Consider the following 24,494-nt stretch of genomic DNA (forward strand, 5'->3'; position numbering starts at 1 on the left):
AGCGACTTCCTCTCTATCCCTCGATTGTTGCTTGTCTAAAACTATCTATAATTCGTCGGGGACTTCTTCCCCTGCAATATAGCCTCGGTTCGCTTGTCGTTCGACATCTTCTTCATGGTTTGAAGAAGAGACGAAGAATAAGGTTGAGTTATTTATCTCTAAGAAAAAGAAAAGGGTGAAAAAATGGACGTGTACGAGTCGAACGGGCTATCTTGGGCGGATCAATGGGATCCGGAGCCGGTGCCGTCGGAGACTCGAAACGGCAAGGAGAAGGGCAACAAGAACAAGTCTGAGAAGAAGAAGCTGAGCCTGAAATGGATAAAGAGCATCTGTAAGAGATCGAAGAACAATGGTAATACAGACAAGGCTTAGGTTTCTTGAGAAATTTTTAATGTTGTTTGTGTGCCTTTGTAATTTGATTGTTTTGTACGTGTCTCTCCTCTTGTTTATTGTCGTTTGAATAAAATGTGAATTTGTATTCGCTTGTTTGTTCTCTTTCTCTTCATTAGAAGATTATATTTAAAATCTTATTATTATTGCGATCTCCGACATAAGAATTTCATTTTTTTTTTTTTTTTTACATTGATCTTTGAATATTTATTATTATATAAAAACGTAGTACAAATTAAGAGGAAATGACAAAAATATTTCTATTAGTGTGATATTTGTGTAAAAAATTATACAAATACAAAGATATTAGCCAGACTGATGGATCAAGAATTATTTTTTAGGGTTCGTTCTTTCTATTTTTTTCTTCCACACGATTTTTTTTTTAAAAAAATATATTAATACACTATATACTTTCATTTTTTTTATAATTTTTTTTCCAACTATTTCGCCAAAACAAACACCAAAATTTATTTATTCGAGTAAGTGGAATGATATGATATACGAACTCCATTTCTTCCGGGTGTCAAAATCTTACTATTCATTAAATTTTTTTCCCCAAAAACATCAAATCAAACATTTATTTTTTATTTTTTATATTATACTATAAATTAATTTTTCATTCAAAACATCACATCAATACCTATTTATATCACATCATACTATTATTACAATTAAAAATTTTGACTATACAAATTCCAATTCAAAATCCAAACGGTTTATATACACGAATTCAAGCTAATATATATCTATACTGATGGATGTGTTCAATTTGTGTTTTTAAGTAATTTTTTTTAAAAAAAATTATATTAGATATATAAAATTGTATCAATAATATATGAAATAATATTTTATTTTAATTACTAGTTTTTTTATAAATACATATATAATATATATTGCATTAAGATTTTTATATTATATATATATATATTTTATGTGTAAATACATATTTGACAGGAGTTAAACTATAATAATAGGGTATATATCTATAATATTTGAGTTCATTTATGTGGAACTTTCTAGAGTTTTATCTTATTTTTTAAATAAAATTAGAGGGATTCATCCATTATATTTATATATATTTTATCATTTCTATTTTTTTATTTATCATTTTTTTTTTTTTTTGAAAAATGTTGAATTCTGATTTTAATTTTATTTAGATGTATGTTTTTTTTTTGGGTAAATAATAATATACAAGATAAAAATGACATTATAAATTTAACAGATAATTAAATAAAATATTTTATTAAAATAAATAAATATAAATATAAAAAATATTGATATATTGAATAATAATGCAATAAAAATTAAAAATATTAATATACAAGTATGCTTTATATATTTGCAACACCAAATTTTATGAAAATAGTGTAAACTAATAAAAAATTCTTATCAATGATATAAAATTCTTATATAAATTAATAAATAATTCAATTTAAATGTACGAAAATTCATATCAAGAAATAAACAAAATTAAAATTCAAAGAAAATTATAAATTTTTAAAAAATAATAATAATAAAATCTTAAATGAATATATATCTACAATTTTTTTATTCAAAATATTCTTGCTACCAAAAATTCAATAATAAACTGAAATTGATATTCGTAAGCTATTACAAAGATGCCAAAAAACTAAAATAGACAGATATCCATAATACTCACGTGATATTAGCCGTTTTCTTTGTCCAAAAAGCCAAATATTATTTGGACCAAAGAAAACAATATACGCTTTGTCGAAACAAAAACTCCCACGTGGATACCAAAAGGTAGTATAATTTGATTTCTTATTAATCAGTAACAATCAAATAAAAATTGACTACAACTCACTTTTGTTGGTTTTTCCGACTTCTTGCTATACTTTAACAAACAATCTCTTGTTTTAATCACTCCAAATAAATTTTTGCTTTCGAAAAAAAAAAAGTTTATCTCAATTTATAGTCTCTTTTTTCCGAGTTATTTTTCCATTTAGCTAGTCAGCCCATTTTTCATTTCTTCTACTTTTTTCTTTTTATAGTTAAAAAATTAATTTTGCTTACTTATTGCAGTCACGGACTAAATTGTTTAATTCCAATTTGTCTAACTGCAACAAGTCAATTGAAAAAACTATTTGAAAAAAAAAAATAAAAAATAATAATAATAATAATAATAATAAAACAAATAAAAAGGAAAAAATGGATCATAACTAAAGACATTTTTTTCGATTATAATATTTAAATATCTTTTGAAAGTTTGTTAGAAAATAATCGCCGAAATTGATGATTACAAACTTCTATCCTCTCGGAGAAAAACTGAATAGTAATGAAATAAAAATATGAAATAAATGATTATATATATTGAGAGTTATAATATATTATAAACTGCTTTTTCCACAGATTTATCTATAATTTTGAAGGCTTTGTTAAAGATGCTGAAAACAATACTCCCCACTATAGTAATTAAATTATTTTTTTTTCAATTTTCTTTTTCTTTTTTAAATAATTAGTAGCATTTTATTTTATTTTTATTTTATTTTACTTATTTTTTATCAAATAAAATTCAGGAAACAAGATTGTACATTATTTATAACTTTCAGATGATTTATATATAACGGTTACGATTTGTCTTTTGAAATATTCTAGGGCTTCTACGACATTTCATAAAGTTCTATTATATACCAACTCTCAACTATTACATTTATGTATAAGTTTTAGTTTTATTTCTAAAATTCTACAATGTTTCAAACTAATTATAAATAAATCTGTGGGTTTTGGTTCATTTTTCGATTTGGAACATTCTCCTCCACTTGATGAAGGCATTGCCCTCAATGCCTTAGACTCGCACACCAAGTCCAAAAATTGCCAAAGCCTATCCGCCGGCTTTCAACTCGTCTCGGACTTATACGATTCTTGCCATCTCACCAAGTACTCCGTCAAAGGCAGACGGTTCTTATGGCGCACTAGTCGATCCACCAAAATCTCATCGGCTACTTTGTCGTACGTCGTTCGCATCCCGGATGGTACCCTCTCCGACATGTTTCAGCTTGGGTCTCGGCGGTCCATATGATACAGCTTCAAGAAGCTCATGTGGAATACTGGATGATGTTGGGAGAAGCTCTTGGATAGCTCCACTTTGTACGCCACTTCGTCAACTTTCTTTACGATCGAGAATGGGCCTTCATATCGCCTCATGAATCCTTTGTGAAATGCCCAAACACATCATTGTTGGTAAAATTTCATCAATCCCAAGTCCCTTCCTTGAACTCTTGAACATCCCCTGCCCATTTCTTCATGCGTTTTTTGCAACTTCTTCAAGTATACCTAAGTCGCCTCCGTTTGATCTTGCCATCACTTAACAAAGTGGAAACCAGTGGACTCGGTTGTTTGTACGCTCCCATCAAATCCTTTGGTGTCGTAGGTTAAAAATTAAGTATGATCTTCAATTGGCTCCTCCTCTAAGTACTTTTATTCCGCTGCAAGTTAAAGTTGTTAAAGCGAAAAAATTATTATTCAATTTTTAATCTATACTTTTCAACATTATACTTATTTAAATAGTAATTTGTATATAATATTTAGTAAAGAAGTTCAAATTATTTTCTTTAAAATAAGAAATTGTTTCAATTTAATGTTGTTATTATTCTCACAGTGATTTTAATATTTGTTTAAAAGAAATGTAAATATTCTTTTAAATATAAACATTACATTTGAAACTCACCGAACACCTTTTAATACAAAGTCATTTGAGGAAGAATCAAATTGATAATAGTGCCTTACATAATTGCAATTAGACAAATTCAACAAATAAACTTTTGTTTACTTGTATTTTCAATTTGTTTATTATTTTTGTGCGTTCTAAAACAATAGTTTCATTTCTATAAATACACATATCACCGTAAAATTATCTTTACTTTTTCATTATTATTACACAATTGTTACTACTTTTTACTAAATACACTCACATGGGCAAAAAAAAAAAAAATTTATTCATATTTTTTACCAATTATCAATATAATATTAATATTTTTTAAATCTTTTTAAATCTCGTGTCCAATCCAATTAAGACTATATTTATGGGACAGAGAGATTGTCGCATCCTACAATCTATCTTCTATTCTAATAATCATTCCAAAACACTTCCAAACGTACATGGCCATGATGTTGTTTCATAATATTCCACATTTAGCATTTCTTTAAGCAAATAACTTTACATTCAACAGCACAATTCTGAAACCTTTCGAAGTAGGTTTGTTTAATTTTAATTTAAAAATGAATTTGTAATTTTAATTTCAACTTTAATAATGCTTTAATATATTATTTTATTAAAAATATTTTTATATTTGTCTCTCAATTTGTGCTAAAAACTTTTCTACACGTTTTAACGTATGAAATTTTGATCTATACTTTTTTTTATATAGTAAAAATATAAAATATAATATAGTATTTTTTTTTTACTGAATAAAAAAACTAAAAAGACAATCTAAAAGACAAATATAATAAAAATTGAGCATAATTTTAAAAAGCAAAAAGTTTATTTTTATTGAAAATAGTGAATAACAACAATATACACTTTATCCATAAATTCACAAATAATTTAACACAAAGTAAACAAACCCATTATTTTTTTTATTATTTGAAATCAAATACCTGCCCATATTTCATTCATAAAAATACTCTAATGTCCTAATATATAATTTTGCTCATAGCAACCTAAATCCAAGTAACAATGCAACTGTAACATCAATTCATTCTAAAATTTCAAAGTAATGGCCAATCATTAGTAAAATCGAATTAAAACATTGGCAAATGGTCAGGATAGAACAAAGCAAAACAAGTTCAACACCAATTCAATCCAATCCAATAAATATTGAAAGATAAAGATGAGTCTTTATTCATAATAAGCAAAAGATTACCCATCCATCCCATCCATGATCCATCCGAGCATTCAATTCAATAAATCTGTTTCTCACTCACATGAGAGAAACAGACAAAGTAACAAATTTGCAACAACATATTACTACCAACAAGTGCAGTTTTAAGTATAGAGCAAGTGTCGACCAGACATTCCAGATCAACATAGGACTCGTCCTGCACAAAGTTGCTGCACGGCATCCCAACATGTTACATACATAGCCACAGGCACATACAATTTCAAAATGGAGGTAGCAACAAACTTAAAAAAGTGTGTAGTACCTACACCATAGTCGGAGACCTCTGAAGAACATTGTCACGAACTCCATGTACGTTTTGAGTTTGAGTTTTGGCCCACATCGCATCTGCAAACCATCGAAGATTTCTGATTGCCCCAGGTGGAAGTAAAACTTAAAGTAGACGTCAATTAGCTTTCCAGGGCATCTACAGCAAAGATCGGGCCACGGGGCCGGAACAAGTGGATAGTTTCTACTATCTCAGCATGATTCTCCATCTTGAAGATGGATTTCTTCTTACCTCATTTCCATTCTGCAACAACTCCTTCAAGCTTCTTTTTTTTGCTTTTGTTCTTTTTCCTTTTTTGGTAATTTTCATTTTTCCTTTTTTTTTTTTTTTTTGGAGGGTACCTACTCCAAGTATACTGAATATCATATGGTTCAACAAACACAAGACAGGGCCGCCTAATGCCATCGACAGTATCATCTGGTATACTGCAACAGAATAAAAGTGAGGCTAGACGCTCTAATAGCTTCACAGTATCATGTTTTTCTTCCAAGATTTCAATAGGAGGTCGTAAACAGTTTCTCAGCCACGACGATTAACATTATAACTCAAGTCATCATCAACTCCAAAAAAGGGGGAATCCCCATGTCCACATTGTCTTGGTTATAGCCTCTTGACAGGAAACAACTGAAACATACCAATTCCAGACAGAAATCTTCTAAATACGGAATTTTGTCAAGACACTTACCACATTCAATGCACCGAGCTATGCAGATATTGCAACCCCTGCAGACCTCAGAGGACTCATCTTTGACATTGCAACTGTCAACTGGACAGTCATACACCATCCTGAATGCCTCGCATTTTGGGCATGATTCTATATCAATGGGGCGATCATCGTGGTGCGGAAGGTAGTAAGTGTCCCGGGAGTAGAAATGTGGTTTGTAGCCACTTCCAAGCTTATTTTCGTCAAAACCCAATAAAAACTTCAGCTCTTCAAATATTTCACGATTCACACCAAAAATTCCACCAATTCTTAATAATTTTAAACCTCCATCGCGTTTACCAGAGTTGTATGACCTTACAATACTCATTACACCTTTAATAGTGATCCGTGTACATCCAGGAACACAGAGCTGCATAAAAGAACATGATTCAGTATGTGGTAAAAACAGCTAACAGCATCGAAGTCATGTAAACAATAACAGAAAACATAATACTGGTTTCAAACAAAGAAGTTACTAGCGTACATATGATTGGAAAAAAAAAAACCATTACACAACATTTGGTTGCCATATTGGCTGTAAACTCCAAATACCAGAAAATATAAGTTTTGCGGCAGAAAAGATTGTGGCAAATGCAAAACGTGAAAGAGAAATAAAAGGGAAACATGTGGAAATATTACTATAGATGCCACCCGAAAACCAAAGTAAATGAAAACTCTGCACCTACATATTAGAAGTATCATTATTTATCACAAATCTTGATTCAATGAACAGTAGCATATAATCCAGATTTATCTTTAAAGTTCTTGTTTATACATTCCTTTTTAATGCAAAAGATTTTTACTAAATGCCAAGGATGCCCTTTTTGAGTTCATAACCTTCCTAAGGCCATGGTTTTCATGGACATAGAGTCGTTGTAACAGACGCCAGATGCATTGATATACTTGCAGCATTTTCACAATTGTGATTTATTTGCACGAAGATATTCATAATCTAAAAGTATGTTTGGTATGGAGAATGAAATTATAGAGAAATGCAGCGACGGATGAATCAATTTAGAGGAGACAATTTATTGTATTTCAGTGGAGTAGCTTAGAAAAGGAGAGGATGAAACGATTCAGGAGGAAACGATGAATTGGGTAAGAGAGGATTTCAATGGAGTGGGAATTCTCAAGCGAGACTGAAACTTATATCGAAGGGCCTGCTTTACAGCGGGCCGAAGCAGAGATTAATTTGGTAGAAGCTCAATAGTTTGCTCCGTGATCAGAAACTTAAACCATATCCAGAATTGCCTAATCTTATATCCTCCTCAAAGTTTTAACTAGCTTTCTTTAATATTTTCTAGTTAGTATTTTATTGTTTTCCTAGTTAGAGTTTTATTGCTATTATAGATTAGCAAGTCTTCATTTTTAGGTAGATAAGTAATTTGTCATTCTCTTAGGTTAATAGTTTTATCGCTTTCATTTAAGAATAGAACTATCGTTTCCTTAGATAGTTTATTGCTTTTAGAAGAATTAAATTTTATCGCCTTCTTATCGCTTTCCTATAATAACTTAGGTAAAATTTTAAGCTTCTAATCTGAGTCTGACCCAAGCTATCCTTCATTTTGCTTGTTCATCCTGATGCATACGGGAGGAGCATTATCGCTTGTCCAGCACCGCTGTCCTAATCGCTTGTCTAGTACCGCTGTCCTAATCGCTTGTCAGTCATACTTAAGAAATTAGAAGTATACTTTATCCGCTCTTATTATTATTAGTCCCTCCGTATTATAGAATTACTAGAGTTTGGTTGGGCACAGAAAATATAAAATAGTAATATTTTAATGTTAAAATGGGATAAGTAAAAAATAAAGTGAAGGTATTATAGTAAATTTACTAAAGGAGTGATAAAAAGAAATAGTGGGGTATGTAGAAAATGTAATGGCAAATTGGTTGGTATTTGTTAAAATAAGGGTTATACAGTTGTTATGGATTGTTCATAATTTTAGCATATGGCCAAAAACATAATAATTACATAATTTTGGCAGACGGAGGGAGTATTATTTGTTGATGTTTTGTTTGAATAGTAATTTAGATGTGATGTTTTATGTGAGAATAAAATATTTTTATAAGGAAGGGTGAAAATAATTGCTAAATGAAACACAGCCTACTTGCCTCTCACTTTTCATTCCTTTGATTTCTCTATAAATGGGAGGGATATGGGTATATTTTTGTTTCTCTATGTCCATTTCCCTATACGAAACACACTGTAAGTTGTACAAAAAAAATTAGCATTGACATTATGATATAAGATAGACCAACTATTACCTGTCCAGACATAGAACTACCGTAAGGAAACATGTTGGAAGACATTTCTGAACTCTATTTTCAGTCAATTGCTTAGTTCGTAATCAACATGTTTTGTCAGTTATGACATATCCACTTCATCAAGCAGCTTTTCTTTCAATACAGAGATTATAAAGGGAATATGGTCCTTTTTAGGTTTTCAGCAATAAATATTGTATAATTGAACAAAACTTACTATAATTTTACACGTCGCAAGCAGCAATGGCATAGAAATAATGTGCTGATAATTTCAGATGAAACAATTTCTATTATTTATGTGAATAGAAAAACCTCATGTCCAAGAAAAATATGGGAAAGATCAATCAATCATCGAACTGACAGTAAACACGTGTATACATTAGATACCAATAATCATCAAAGTACTTATAATATTAATTGCAGACAAGTTTGTTTTTGAAGTTTTATATCTTACTTTGTGAAACCAATTATCAGATTCAACCAATATTAATTATAGTAAGTGTAATTCATTATCCTTAAACATTCAAATCCTACATAGGTGTGTTTGGTACCTGTTGGATTCAAATTGGAACTATGCTCCCAAAGTTTTTTCCAAATATTACATAAATTGGAACACATTAAAAATCTTCTCTCTCTTCCTTCAATAAACAAATACATTTATATATATTCAAAACTCCCCATTGTTTTTGATAAAATTAATTTATGTTCATTATGTATAAATCTATATAGTTTTTTTACTTGTATTATATAAACTTTATTTTCTACAAAATGATATTTATATTGTATATATTTTATGGAGATATAATTTTTAAAACACTTTAATACATATTTTAAAATTTTTTTAATCATATATATTGCATCATAAATCAAATATTAATACATAAATCTCATCCAACATGTAACCAAACAAATCATTCTTCTAGAACAAACCAGTGTATTGGAACTTCAGAAAAATTCTAACAAACTTAAGCGAATTTGATGAAATCCAAGTTATAAACCTTGAGCTTCCCACTAGCACAGAAAGTAAGAAACACGTACACCAAGAATCCAAGTATGAAGTTGATATAGAATATTATACCAAGAAAGAATATCTAAACACAGTTGAACGACAGACCTTAGTCAATCTTGGATTCATTTCAAGTGCCCGCTTCAGACCATCATCAGTGATCTTTTTGCACTCCTCTAAGCTCAGACAAGTGAGGTGTCCTTGCGCCCGGCTAGTCAATTTCACAAGAGTATCATCGGTGATCAGTTCACTAAGAGGTTTGTCAATATGAATGGTTCTCCACAGCAACGGATCATCTCGGACAGTAGTTAATAGGGACTTGCACACCATTTCAACAGACAAAAGGTCCTTCACTCCCAAATACGCAACGGCATAACCTAAAGCTTCATGAGGCATCCCTTCACACTCATCAACACTCTCTACCCTCTCACCCGAAGCCAGCCCAGAACTAGAGCTTGCACCCCCATTGCCGAAGGTTACATCATGGGGATGTTGAAAGCCAATATCAAATGGGACAAATCCAGCCTGAATATCCTTCTCCTCCACTGTTCTGGCTGCTTCCAATTTCTCATCTAACTTTTCACTGCTGGGAAAAGAACTTTTACTGGTACTTGGCTTCTCACGTACCTGAGAACAGCTCGTAAAACAGTCCACGTTTGGTTTTTTGCACACCGAATTAGTGTTAGGAAATAGTGAGAAAATCAAGGAATCATCACAAGTCATATTCCACTTAGAAAAGAAAGTATCGCCTCCTTGGGCAGCCCTGCAGTCGTTTGCCCATATCTTCCCACCATATTCAAGCTCCAAATCCTTGATCCATCCTGTGAAGACTGTTAAAGTATTCTGCATATCCATACCAAAGGGATCAGAAGGCAAAAGGTCAACAATATCATCTGAAGTGGACTCCTGAGAGCTACAGGTATTAGCTCCTTCCCAACAGAGGAAGTTTCGCTCCATGCCTTCTCCTGGGATCCTCGGCCATGGCCGAAAGAGGCCATCTTCGTTCATACTCCTCCGAACATCGTTCATAAAATAACCATTTGCAAGCCTCATAGGCGACAACAAATTATCTTCAGAAATATGTGCAGGAAACAGAGGCCAATGTGAATAGTTCAGTGCCATCTCAATATCTCCGAACCAGAAATATCTACTTTCTTTTTTTCTTTTTATTTTTCCCTTTTATCAATCCCTTTTAATTTCAGGGGATTCAAACAAGAAAACCCTCAATTTTCAATGACAGACTAAAACAACGCACCAAAAACATCACTGAGTTCTCTCGTGCCGAACCCTACGGACATAACTCTTTCAGCATCGCACAACATATCAACCAATTGGACATATATATATACAGAATGAATCAACGAATTCACGATGCGAAACAGATCAGAAAGACCAAAAGAAAAAGGGAAAAAAAAAAACTACCCAAATTAGGGGCAGCAACAACCGTACTTCCCAACCAGTTGATCAAAACAGTAAGCCCCGAGATATATCAAATCTATCTATCCGCAATAAAAGAATCAATCAAATCAAAAGAAAATTCCAATAACCTAATCCATCTCTTCAAATCAAGTAAAACCTAACCAGCGCCTGGATCGGGATTCGGGTAGCCCTAAAAGACCGCACAAGTGGAAGAAGGATCGCAACAAGATAACAAATCAGCCGATTGATAAGAAAATCCACTGCGGGCAGGGAATCGCGGGAAATTTGAGGGAGGGGATGTTGAAAGGGGGAAGGCGGTGTTAAAGGATAAATGGCGATGGACACGTGGGGGGTATGGAAGAAGGCGTCGCCGGTGCGGCGGAAGAAGAAACGGCCGCGACGGAACAACCGGTCCAGTCTTCTTCAGCTGGGTCCGACGGATGGAATTGAGCTTTTAGGGTTTGGGGTGGAAATTAGGGATCATAACATTTGACCGAATCAAATTAGGGTAGGGAAGGGAATGGATATTCAATTCGATTGAATTGAAGCAGAGACGATGACGTGATGGCAATGGCAATGGTGTGATTTTGGGATGTTTGGTTTAATCCGTCTGTGATATTAATATTTTCAATTAATTTATTTTACTATTTATATTTGTATAATTGCCAAATCTAATTTTCAGATATACATCCAACACACATTTTTTTAATTCTTTTTTTTTTTTAATTATGGTATTTGAAAAAAAATATATCTCCTATAAAATATTATTTAAATACGGAAATATTTTTTTTTTTTCTTTATATTTCTCTTTTGTATTAGCCAATACCCTTCAACAAAAAAATATATATATTATTTAAAAAAACACCTCTTTATTCATTTTGATCGGAACCAAATAATATTCATTTCCAATAATTATATTGGTTTTGTAATTTCAACACTAAATTTTAATTTCGATTCCAAAAAATAATACTACCTCCGTCCCACATACCGTGTTTGCTACACTGTACACACGGTATTTTAGAAGTTGTGTAATTAGAAGATAATTAAGAACAGTGAAATAATTATCATATAATATAAATAATTATAAATTAAGATTAAGATAACTAATTCGTTTAATTAAAATTTTAAAAAATAAAATTAAAAAGTTTAAAATGAGATTAAAGTGTGTAATCATTTTCTAAAAAAAGAAAGTAACATGATATGTGGGGACGGATAGAACAGCAACGTGGACATGGTACGTGGGACAAAAGGAGTAACAAATAGCACAATACTTTAAAATAAATAAATAAATATTCAACTTAAACTAGTATTTTATATTTTTTTATACAATTATCTATACCCAAATTCAATTCATCTAAAAAAAAAATTGTTTACATAGAATTAAAAATATTTTTATAACTTATAATATATTATTAAAAAAATATTACATTTATAGGGTATTTTTTTTCTTTATTTGTAGTATACAAATATAATACTATTAATATTTTTAAAAAAAAAATGAAAAACTTCGTTCAAAAGGTTCATGAATATTTAATTTGGGGACGGATAGAGTTATACTCCATCCGTCCACTTTTTATATCTTGTTAACATAGATATATAAAAAATAAAATAAAATATTATGAGTAAATAATTAAAAAATATATTAGTAAGTAAAAATAATTATTATATTTCATTCGTTCTAAAATTATAGTTTGAGTTGTGTTTGACACGGGTAAAAAGTAGTAAAAGGTTTTTTTTGCTCTTATAAGTATATTAGTATAAAAAATAGTGATAATTTTGTAATAATAATGAAAAAATTAAAGTAATTTTATAGTGATATGATTATTTATGGAAATAAGACTATTGTTTTGGGACGGACAAAAATGATAAACAAGATTATTGTATTGGGGTGGAGGGGGCACTATTTCTTTCATCCTAACTCGAAGTCATTTTTTACTAATTTTATTTAGATTATAAACATATTATTATATATAAACTTAAATGACAAAAATATCAAAATTTATTATATACTTTCATTTCGCCAATAAAATATTATATTTATTAAAAAAAAAAAAAAAAACTTTCAAATGAAAGGGAATAAGTATATTTTAATATGGTTGGTTATATTACAAATATACTTAATTATATTTGTTTTACCGTTAAGTGACTGGCATATAATTTATTATTTATTTAATACCTTGGTGTTGTATTTACTTGACTGTAACGTTGCCATGTTAAGTTGAAAATTTTAATGATGCCAACCAAACATGATTGTTTTTTTCTTTTTAATAAAATAAAATATGGTAACAAAATTAATCTTGTTTGTAATAAGATCAAATGTGATTTTTATTGCAATATAAATATATGTATTATATAAAATATATTCTTAGTAGCATGCATGTTATAAAAATTGAAATGATTAAGGTGCTCATTAGGATAACATATAGCAAATCAACAACACAATTTATATTAATTGAAATCATGAGATGATATTTTATACTGCCTCCGTCCGTCCCAGAAAGAAGGATCTATTTGTTTTTTTCACGTAGTTTTAAAAATATTAGTATTATATTGTGATATAATAAGAATAATGTAGAAATGACTAAAATAACATTGTTAGTATGTTTTATATAAAGGTAATGACATTTGTGTAATATATTGTAAGTTGTAAGGATATTTGTAATGTTGGGTAAATAGTACAGTTACTTAAAAAAAAAAAAAAGAAATTGATACTTTATTATGGGACGGACTAAAATGAAAAAATTGATACTTTGTTATGAGACGGAGGGAGTATTTTACAATTTACTGAATAAATCATGTTTGTTTAGTGTTTTAGTTTATTTGTTTATTATTTTTTTATTTTTGTGGGTTTGTTTGGTTATGGTTTGAGTTTGATTTGAAATGGTAGTATTTTTTATGTGATATTTTGTAAGAGAAAATATTACTTCCTGGGTTGGGTTGCATACATTGGGTTGGGTTGCATACATGATTTAAGGAATATTGATATTATATCGGTAGTTGGTAAAAAATATAGATAAAAGATTTTTTTGCCCTTGTGACTGTATTAGTATGAAAAGTAGTGACAATTGTGCAATAAAAATAAAAAAGTAAATATAGTTTTATTGTGATATGATTATTTATAGAAATAAGATTATTGTTTTGGAACGAACAAAAATAGTAAACAAAACTATTGTATTTTGAACGGAGAGAATATATTTTTATTGAAAACTATGTTAAATGAATAGTGTTAACTTTAATTTTAAATGATAAAAAAAAAAAAAAAAAAAAAAAAACGTCTATACAAGAAATTACATATACTACTGATATAAAAGAATAATAGTTAATGTTAAATGTTGAATTTTTGTAAAATAATAAAATATATATTGAAAGTTGTGTCCGTGAAAAAATTTTAAATAAAAAGGTACTTACCACATTGGATTTCATGAAATTCCAAAATTAAATGTAAATTTGTTTGGTCGAAAGTAGCGACTGTAGATTTTCCAAGTTATATATATAAAAAAAAAAATTTAAATTAAATTCGACACACGACAGATGAAAAAACAGCGGAGCCATCCCAGCCCGGCCCTGTTCTAGCAACAGGGCTCGACTACTTAGTTGTTCATAACTCGACTCGATTTTTCGCAAGTTCTTCGACCCGTCTCCACATCGTCTCGCGCTTCTCCCTGATCCCACCTTCTCTCGCCTCGTCTTCCTGAAACTTCATTCGGCACGCGCCAAAAAGATCGGGGTCGAGTTCCTGAAAAATCCTCCTCGCATTAAGAGACAACCCGTGGACAGCATGGTTCCAATGCTGCCTCGCATTTCTCTCCAACGACGGAAAAACGATCGGGAGAATCACCTTCCGATTGATCTTGATCATGTTCTCGACGCGCTCGTTGCTCCACAATAGCAACGCCCTCTCGGCAACCTATCGCACAAAAAAAATATATTTAAAAATTTAAACTTTCAGATGAGATGATCATTTAACAGTATAGTACCTGAAAGTGCAAGCTGCTCAAGCATCGGGAGATTTGCCGAAACAACGGCACCATGCATCGTTGGAACTCCGCGGGCTGCGTCATTTCTAAGACTTCCTCGACCTCGTTAAGAAACAGGACTTGCTTCGAGCTATTGGCGACAGGCCAGTATTTAACGAGGCGACGGAGGATGATGTCAGCGAGCTTCCCGTCTTTCTCGACGAACTGAAGAACGCAATACGACAGTGGTTGATGGTACGTCGCCAAACCCTTCGGTTTGTGCAACGGCATCAAAGTCCGGTCTAGGAATAACTTGTGCTCTTCCTTAAGCGGCAACGAGAAGCCATTGATTATGCTCCCGAGAACCTCGAGGAACTCCGCGACACCGTTGTGCTTCTCGGACTCGTACACGAAGTCGTAGAACACGTCGTTGATCGCCTTCCGGATGAAGGGCCGGTGCGGCATGAACTTCCCGTAGACGCGGTGCAATATCGTCTTCAAATAATCGCGCTCCCGCGGATCTTCGGAGTCGAATAAATCGAGGAGCTTGAGAACGAAGGTTCGATCGATTGTGGCAAGTTCAGCTGACGTGACAAACCGTAGGAAGAATTCGTATACGAATTCGAGGTGAGGCCATGCGGGATCGGCCGCGGGCTCTTCCTCGTCCAAATCGACACCGTCAACGGGCTTTTCGGCCCGCAGCTGCGGGTGGAACTCGCGGAAAATGTTGGCGGACACCATCCGGACCGCCTCGTTTTTGGCGGTTTCGGACAATTCAAAATCCGAACGCGACACGAATTCGACTAGCTCGATCAATGTCTGCTCTTTCATCTCTTTCCCTCTTACATCCTTCGACGGATCCGAAAAATCGAATGCGACGCAGCACATCTTCAGCTTGCGGATGAACAAAGATTCCTTGTCCGAAAATGGAGCATTCTTAAGACTTGGCAGCAGTTCGTACGAGGAAGGAGAGGCAGATAAGGTTCCATTGATGATCCTATGATCTTGAAATAACTTCTCTGTCGAATTCTTTCCAGCTTCTTCGTTACCTCCATTGTTGAATCTTCTGTTTCCTCCTTCGCTCTTCTTCTTCTTCTGCTGTTGCTTGTTGTTTTTCTTACCGAATATCCTCTTGATCATGTTTTCAACAAATGAATTGTAATAAAATTCCAAAGCCCTAATATTCTCCGGAATCAATCGAAAATCCCCAAATTTTGTCAACGAACAATCGAAATCCTTTTCTACAAATCACAAAAATCAAAATCAAATAATAAAGTTCTTTCCATCAAAATTGAACCTCGAAATCAGCTACGGAAGATCCCCCCAAAACCATGGAAGCAGCAAGCTTCAGCTGAGCTTCAGACCAGGCCAAAACTACACAAAAATATAAATTCTGAAAAAATTCTTACAGACGATTGCCGGAGAAGAAAGGATTATTACGAGGAGAAAGAGCGGAAACATCCAATCTGGTTGTCATGAAATCCAATAAAACGAAACGTTGTTTGTACTGGACTGTTCTTCGTCGTTGTTGTTTGTTGACGAGAATGGTTCGGTTTTCGTCTCGGGTGAGTTTCCTCCTTCGTTCGGAATTGAATTTTCATTTTTCTTTTTTTTAATCGGAATTGAATTTTCATTTTTAGCATCAGATATACTTGTCTGTATTATCGTTATTGTACGGTAAATCTGTAATTTTATTACTAAAATTGAACAACTGTTACGTTTTTAATTTTCTTTTTAATTTTTACAAATTAAAAACAAAAAAGTTTAAAAATTTTAGTATAATACTCATTTTACCCTTAACTAAATATCTATTTTTTTTATTTTGGTCCGTCGTAATTGCACGGTATATCTAACATTATAAATACTCTTTCAATTTACAATATAGTACTCCCTCTGTCCCATAAGTAAATATCCATTTGCTTTTTGCATATAATTTTAAAAATATAAGTATTATATTGAGATAGAGTAGGAATAAAGTAAAAATAACTAAAATAAAATACAAAATTTTAATGTAATACAAATTGAAGCTAGATATGATACTCCCTCTGTCCCTAACAAACTATCCAATTTTTTCATTTCAGTCCGTTTTATAACAAAATATTTATTTTATTTTTTACTAACTGTACTATATACATGACATTGCAAATATCTTTACAACTTACAATATATTACACAAATGTCATTACTTTTATATCACACAATACTAATAACGTTATTTTATTAATTTCTATTTTACTCCTACTAAATCCCAATGGATACCTAGTTATGAGACGGATGAAGTATTTTGAATTGCTAATAGATATTCTATGTACTTCATTCGTCCAAAAATAAATACTCCTCTGTCCCACTCTAACGTGTCTATGTGAGGTTTGATAATAGATTAAAAAATAACAGTATTTTTATTGTTGATCAGTGTAAGTTTATTATAAATTTTGATATATTTATAATAAAAAATAATTATATAATAATGATATATTTGTAATTTAAATAAAAATTTCTAAAATACAGTGTCCATTAGGGGTGTCAATTCGTGTTTTTGGGTCGTGTTCGTGTCGGGTTGAGCCATGGGAATAACAAAAAAACTGTCAACCCGAACCCGAAATCTGACCTAAAACCCTAGACCCGAATACGACACGAATTCTTTCAGGTCGGGTTCAGGTTGACCTGAATTAGTTTCAGGTCACCCGAAACCCGAACAAACCCGACACCAAACAGACCCGAAAATTTTAAAAAATTAAATTGACCTAAAAAATATAATTTTTATTTTAATTTTTATATTAATTTATATTTAAAATAATATAAATATTATAAATTAAAATAATAATAAAAAAAATTCATGTCAACCCAAAACACGAAACCCAAAAACTAACTTGATTTTTATATTTCAGGTTATCAGGTCAACTCGAAACACGATCCGAACACGACACGAATTTTTTTCATTTCAGGTTTGGATCGACCCGAATTTTTTCAAACCCGAAATACCCAAACCCAAAATATCCAAATCCGAACCTGAAAAATTTCAGGTCGAACGGGTTCGATTTTTCGGGTCGAATTTACTTTCGACACCCCTAGTATCCATGACCAAAAACTCATATTTGCCGAGGCGGAAAAGATATAATATATAAAAAGAATGCATCTTTATCTCGTAAATTTAGTCAAACTACTTTAGAAATTATTTAAATATGAAAGGAAAAGGAGTCTTAATTCAAATCATTGAAGATTTCTCACAACTTGCCATTTAAATATATAACCATCTCCTAAATATCATTAAGATTTGAATCAATATTATAACAATAATGTTAAATCTTACACATAAAATTTTAAATATATCAAACGTTTAGAGGAAACAAATGCTTTAAAGTGTGTTTTTAATTATTTATTTTGAAAATATTAAATGAAATATTTATTTTTATTATATTAAAATTAATTTTAAATTTAATCAATTCCAACTCAATGTATTCATTTATATTTTTATATTAGAAAAAAGAAATAATTCTAGTATTTTATTTGTTAATGAAAATATGTAAGATAATTTTACTATTTTTTATTGTTGTAAATAAAAAGTAAATATTTTTATAAAAATTAAAAATATTTTGATATTTATATATGAATATTTTTATTATAATAAAAAATATTTTTTTAAAGTGAAATATACAAAAATAATAACAATAATAATAAGATACATTAAGCTTGAAAAAAATAATATGTTAAATAAATATTATTTATATTATATTAAATACTTATTCAATTCAAATGTTATTTTCAACTCCAAACTATGATCCAATATTTTCAAATAGCGATTGCGGATTCCCACGGCATAAAAAAAATAAAATAAAATAAAATCCAAACATGTACATTTGAATTATTTTAAAATAATAATGGGTTTGTTTGTCCACCTATTTTTTGCTGATACGATTTTCAATTTTTTACAAAAATCAATATTCAATATAAATTATCATTTTTTTTATATTATCAATACAATTTTCTATTTTTTTTGTAATTTTTTTAAAGAAAAAATCAAAACACTAAACAAACAAATCCAACACTTAGATATAAAATAAATATGAAATATATAATTTGATTATAAAAAAAATTGTGTTTGATATAATATTTAAAATAAATAAAAAAATAGGGTAAACTGTTTTTTTAGTCCCGTAACTGGACCCCCTTATCATTTTAGTCCAGTAAGTGGAGTCTGTCGCAAACTAGTCTCATAAGTGAAAAATTTTCGCTATTTTAGTCCTCCAGCACCGGAGACGCCCGCGTGGCTCGCCGGAGGTAACGTATCCGCCAGGTCAGCGACATCTGGCGGACACGTGAATTTATTATTTTTTTTTCAATTTTTAAAATATTTTTAAATATTTTTTTTTAATTGGACCAAATAAAAAAATACAAATAAAATTTAAAATAAATTAAAAATAAGTTTTTAAAAAAATTAGAAAAATGAAAAAAAATAAATAAATCCACGTGTCCGCCAGGTGTCGCTGATTTGGCGGACACGTCACCTCCGGCGAGCCACGCGGGCGTCTCCGGCGCCGGAGGACTAAAACAGCGAAAATTCTTCATTTATGAGACTAGTTTGCGACAGGCTCCACTTATTGGACTAAAATGATAAGGGGGTCTAGTTACAGGACTAAAAATACAGTTTACCCTAAAAAATAAGAATTTTCTTTAATCACTAGCATTTTTAGTGTGACCGGGTAAATCTTCGGTTGAACCTAGTACCTAGCAAACTAAGTCCGACAAAACAAGTCACACTAGACGAACCATGTGTGTGGCAGATGAACTTGTAAACGTTGGAGTTTGAACTCATGACCTCACAGTTAATTTTGATGGAGCAAGTATTAATTTTGATTTGAAATAAAAACAAAAAATCACAAAAACTCCACTAATTAATACGAGACTTGGCCAAACAAATTAATAAATGATCAAACAAATTTTAGATAATAGTAACGAATAACATGCAATAACAACCATTTTTTATTTTTTCAAAATATTACATCACACATGATCTACTTAAAATTTATTCAAATTTATTTTTTCATCTCTTTTTTCAATAGCCATATATATATATATATATTCAAAACTTCATATTTATTCGTAAATATATAAAATTTGAGTTTGTACGAATAAATTATATAAGTTTGATTAGACACATAAATAAAAAATATTTTAATATTGAAATGTAAAATAGAAGTATTATAGAAAAGTTATTAAATATTTGATAAAAAAAATAATGAGGTAAGTAAAAAAAATAATAACAAATCAATTATTATTTGTTAAAAAAGAATAAAATTATGAAAAAATAAAATTATTTATTATAAATAAATTTTGCAAGTTTAATGGACGACTAAAAGAGGAACAACATATAATTTTAGTGGATGGGAAGAATATAAAATAACTTTTGAATAGCTATTATATATATATATATATATAAAATACTCTTTTTGTTCCGCAAAATTATATCATTTTTTATTTATTTTTTGACTATCCACTTAAATATATTATTTTTTTATATAAAATAAAAAATTAATAAAATCTATTAATACTTAAATTCCTAAATATAATTCATTTCATCAATTATCAAATCAATGAAATTCAAAATAATTATTTTTCTAATATGTAATTCCTTAATAAGTGTGAAAAAACAATGGCATAAAAACCTTAAACGGTGGAAGTATATACTATATAGTAAAATAAAAAGAGAGAATAAAAGTAATTTTCAAAAGAAAATAATAAAGTGAATACTAAAAAATATTGATTTTTAAAAATAAATATTTCTTTCGTCCCGATGCAAGGTTATCGTTTACTTTTTGCACATAAATTTTTGAATATTAGTATTATAATGGATTGTAGTAAAAAGACGAAAATACTCCTGTTAGTATTGTCTAATATAAAAATAATGATATTTTGTGTAATATAGTGAAATTAGAAGAGTATTTATTATGTTAGATATGCAGTAAAATTACTAAATTAGGAAATAATAATCTTATTTTGGAGCGAACGAAAATGGAAAATAACAACTATTCGATGAGACGGAATTGAGTAAATAAATTTAATTCTTGGTTCTTTCCCCCACATAATTTATAGACTTTTTCAGGATTTTAATTAAAGTTATAAGATCTTTTATTTATTACTTATTTATTTTATATTTTTCCTATATGTTAGTATATGTTCTTTTATTATAATGGAACAAAATGCAATCCACGTGATTTAATATGCTTTTCAAAGATGGCTTGCTGTCAATCATTTTAAAATATACATTTATGCCTTCCCAATAATAATAATAATAATAATGCAATCAAATATTATATTTTATGTCAGTCTCATCATTTTTTATAATAATAATAATAATAAATAGATACAAAGGAAGAAAAGTCCCAAAAGTTTGGAAATATTTAATAGTAAAAATAATATTTTTTTTGTCCCAAAAATATGGTCTTACTGTATTTGATACAAAATTTAAGAAATATTGATAAGAATAAATGATTTTTTTTTGTCTTTATGAGTATATTAGTGTAAAAAGTAGTGACAATCGTATAATAATAATAAAAAAATTGGGATAGTTTTACGATGATATAATTATTTATGGAAATAAGACTGTTGTTTTGGAACAGACAAAAATAATAAACAAGACTATTGTATTGGGACCGAGGGAGTAGACTATTAGATGATTAGACTATTACACTGGTCTCTAATCCTATATCATTTTTTAAACTTTAAATATTTATAACTTTTATCATCTTCTTTATTTAAATATAATCTTTTATTGTATTTTTTTAAAATACAATTTATCATTAAAAATTATACAAACATACCTTATATTCTATTTAGGGTGTGTTTGTTTGGGGTTTAGATTTTAAATTGTGATTTGAATAGTAAAAATTTTGAATTTGAATAATTGTATAATAGGATATAAATAGGTGTTGATGTGATGTTCTGAATGTAAAATTGATTTTTAGTATAATATAAAAAAAATAAAAAATAGGCATTTGATTTGATGTTCTTGGGGAGGAAAAATACGATGAATAGCGGATTTAAAATCCAATCCCCAAACAAACACACCCTAATTGAATAATTTTTTCTTGTGTTAGCATGAGTAAAATATTGTTTAGTCCAAATGTAACAATCTATATGTACTACATTTTATGCTAATATAATAAATTTGTTCATTAAATATTTTTTTTTTCTTATGATATAATCTTTTACAAATATCATTGAAAATATTATATATATATACATTAACCTAATATATATATGATACATAAATTTTATCCACTTAAAATTTCAAAAATTAAAAAAAATATATTATTTTTATATTGTCAACATAATTTGTTAAATATATAACGATTGAATATACATCTATCAAAAAAAGTACAAAATAAACAAACTAATATTTCATTCTAAAATATAAATATGTAAAAATTAAAATCTAGAGCTAATAGGTATATTTATTTTTAGCAAAGAGTATAAATTTATACTTCGTCTGTCCCATAACAAAGTATCTATTTTTTCATTTTAGTCTTACCCATAACAAAGTATCCATTTTCTTTTTTAGTAACTGTATTGTCTACATAACATTACAAATTCACTTACAACTTACAATATATTACACAAATAACATTACTTTTATATAACACATACTAATAAGGTTATTTTAGTCATTTCTATTTTATTTCTATTATATCTCAATATAATACTAATATTTTTAAAATTACATACTAAAAACAAATGAATATTTCTTTATGGGACGGAGGGAATATAATAAATATAATATTATATGTATTTTAAATAAAATGGTGTTATAAAGGTAAGAATAATTATAAGATTTGTTTGGTATTTCAATGTGAATTGAATAGTAAATTTTTTTGAATTAATATTTTAAAAAACATATACTTCCTATTCTTTTTGGTATATTTCGTAAAAGATGATTCATTTTTATTTTTGGCAAATTTATCAATTTTAAATATACTTAATAAATATAAATCAATTTAATTAAGCTTTTAACACCACACGTAGACCTACTCAAAATCTCTTTATTTCTATATATCTTCTCAATTAACAAATATTTTTATCTACTTTTAAAACTCCTCATTTTTTATAAAACTAATTTATGATAATAATAATAAATAAATATATTTTTTTATTCATTTGTATTATATAAAATTTTATTGTTAAAAAATGATATCCATATTGCATATAGTTTATATATAATTGTAAAAATATTTAAAATACCAACAACATTACATATATAAAAAAATAATAAAATATTATCTTAATTTATTATTAATAACTTAATAACCTATACTGTCTAAAATACCGTGTTCCTAACAAAAAGTTCCATCTTCCGGATGAAGGGAGTACTATATTAAATAAAAACAAATACTAAGAATGATTTTTTAAAAATTAAATTTTTAATAACAAAATAGGGAGAGGAGAAAGAAAACTAAATAAACCAATATTATTTAAAAGATTTAATAGAACATGGCTAACAAGACATTTGGGTTATAAAAAATATTTGAAATATTTGGGCTAAATAGATAGGAGTCCATGAAGAGGCCCAACAAGCCTCGTTAGAGTTATTTATTATCAAGGATATGAATGTTTAATCAGTTAATAATATTATATTATTATATTATCTTTTTATTTAATATGTATCATTAATAATTTTAAATAAAAATTAATATATATTATTATAAAAAAAAGAATATACATTTTTTATTATTTTAAAAATTATATTTTTATTTCATAGAAAATAATATCTTTTAATTTTAATATGTTTTATAATAAATAATATATTTTTAAATTTGGTAATTATTATTAATTTAAAATATATTTAAAAGATATAAAAACTTAATTAATTTTATAACCATCATACATCATGACGTAGAAACTATTAAAAACTCATTTATTAGGTCTCTTTTCTTAATCATATTTAGAACTCTAAATTAATTTATATTAATTATAAATAAATAAATAAATAATTTTAAATTTATTTGTATAATATAAAATAATATTTATATTTATATTTTTTATTATGATTTAATATTTAATTAGTTAATGATAATGAATTATGATTTTATTTTATTATTTTTTATGTGATTAATAATATTGATAGTATTAAAATAAATTTAATATAATATGATTTAAAAAATTAGAATATATATTTAAATATTATATAATAATAAAAAATATATAAAATATGAATATTTATAGAGAAACTAATTCATACAATATAAGTAAATAAAAAAATACATTTTATTATATATAAATAACATAAATTAATTTTTTATAAAAATGTGAAATTTTAATTATATTTTGATTTAATAAATTTTATTTAAAATATAAATATGTCATTCGTTATGAAAAAAAAATTCTATTAAAAAAGGAAAGAATGAGTATATTTTTAAAATTATCATTTTTTTAAAAAGAATAAAATATATATATATATTATATTTTTTTGATAATTAGTGACACTATATTTAATGTAATATTATTTAATTAGTTAATAATAGTGATTATGATATTATTTTTGTTATTATTTTTATATAATTAATAATATTAATAAATT

General features: G+C 28.5%; 2 protein-coding genes across 6 annotated transcripts; both read right to left on the minus strand.

Annotated features, from left to right (window-relative positions):
* Positions 1-5,227: 5,227 nt before the first annotated feature.
* Positions 5,228-11,551, minus strand: LOC127245410 (F-box protein SKIP14). 4 transcript variants are annotated; one of them, XR_007837435.1, is made up of 4 exons: positions 9,657-11,551; positions 6,263-6,650; positions 5,558-6,002; positions 5,228-5,461 (listed from the first exon to the last, which is right to left on the minus strand). XR_007837435.1 is itself a non-coding variant. In XM_051266266.1 (3 exons), the coding sequence occupies exons 1-3, from the start codon at positions 10,668-10,670 to the stop codon at positions 5,764-5,766; spliced, it is 1,641 nt and encodes a 546-aa protein (XP_051122223.1). In that variant the 5' UTR covers positions 10,671-11,551; the 3' UTR covers positions 5,228-5,763. The 4 variants fall into 4 exon arrangements, 2 of the variants coding, with proteins under 2 accessions (XP_051122223.1, XP_051122224.1); XR_007837434.1 differs by having other exon boundaries at positions 5,554-6,002; XM_051266266.1 differs by having other exon boundaries at positions 5,228-6,002.
* Positions 11,552-14,380: 2,829 nt separating this feature from the next.
* LOC127245653 (serine/threonine protein phosphatase 2A 59 kDa regulatory subunit B' eta isoform-like) lies at positions 14,381-16,532 on the minus strand. 2 transcript variants are annotated; one of them, XM_051266654.1, is made up of 3 exons: positions 16,364-16,532; positions 14,945-16,164; positions 14,381-14,874 (listed from the first exon to the last, which is right to left on the minus strand). In XM_051266654.1, exons 1-3 carry the CDS (start codon positions 16,398-16,400, stop codon positions 14,566-14,568), a joined length of 1,566 nt encoding a protein of 521 aa, XP_051122611.1. In that variant the 5' UTR covers positions 16,401-16,532; the 3' UTR covers positions 14,381-14,565. The 2 variants fall into 2 exon arrangements, with proteins under 2 accessions (XP_051122611.1, XP_051122612.1); XM_051266655.1 differs by having other exon boundaries at positions 14,383-14,874; positions 16,333-16,506.
* Between the last annotated feature and the right edge of the window lie 7,962 nt (positions 16,533-24,494).

The sequence above is a fragment of the Andrographis paniculata genome, unplaced genomic scaffold (genome assembly GCF_009805555.1).
Source record: "Andrographis paniculata isolate CXL003 unplaced genomic scaffold, ASM980555v1 Contig22END, whole genome shotgun sequence".
Lineage (NCBI taxonomy): Eukaryota > Viridiplantae > Streptophyta > Magnoliopsida > Lamiales > Acanthaceae > Andrographis > Andrographis paniculata.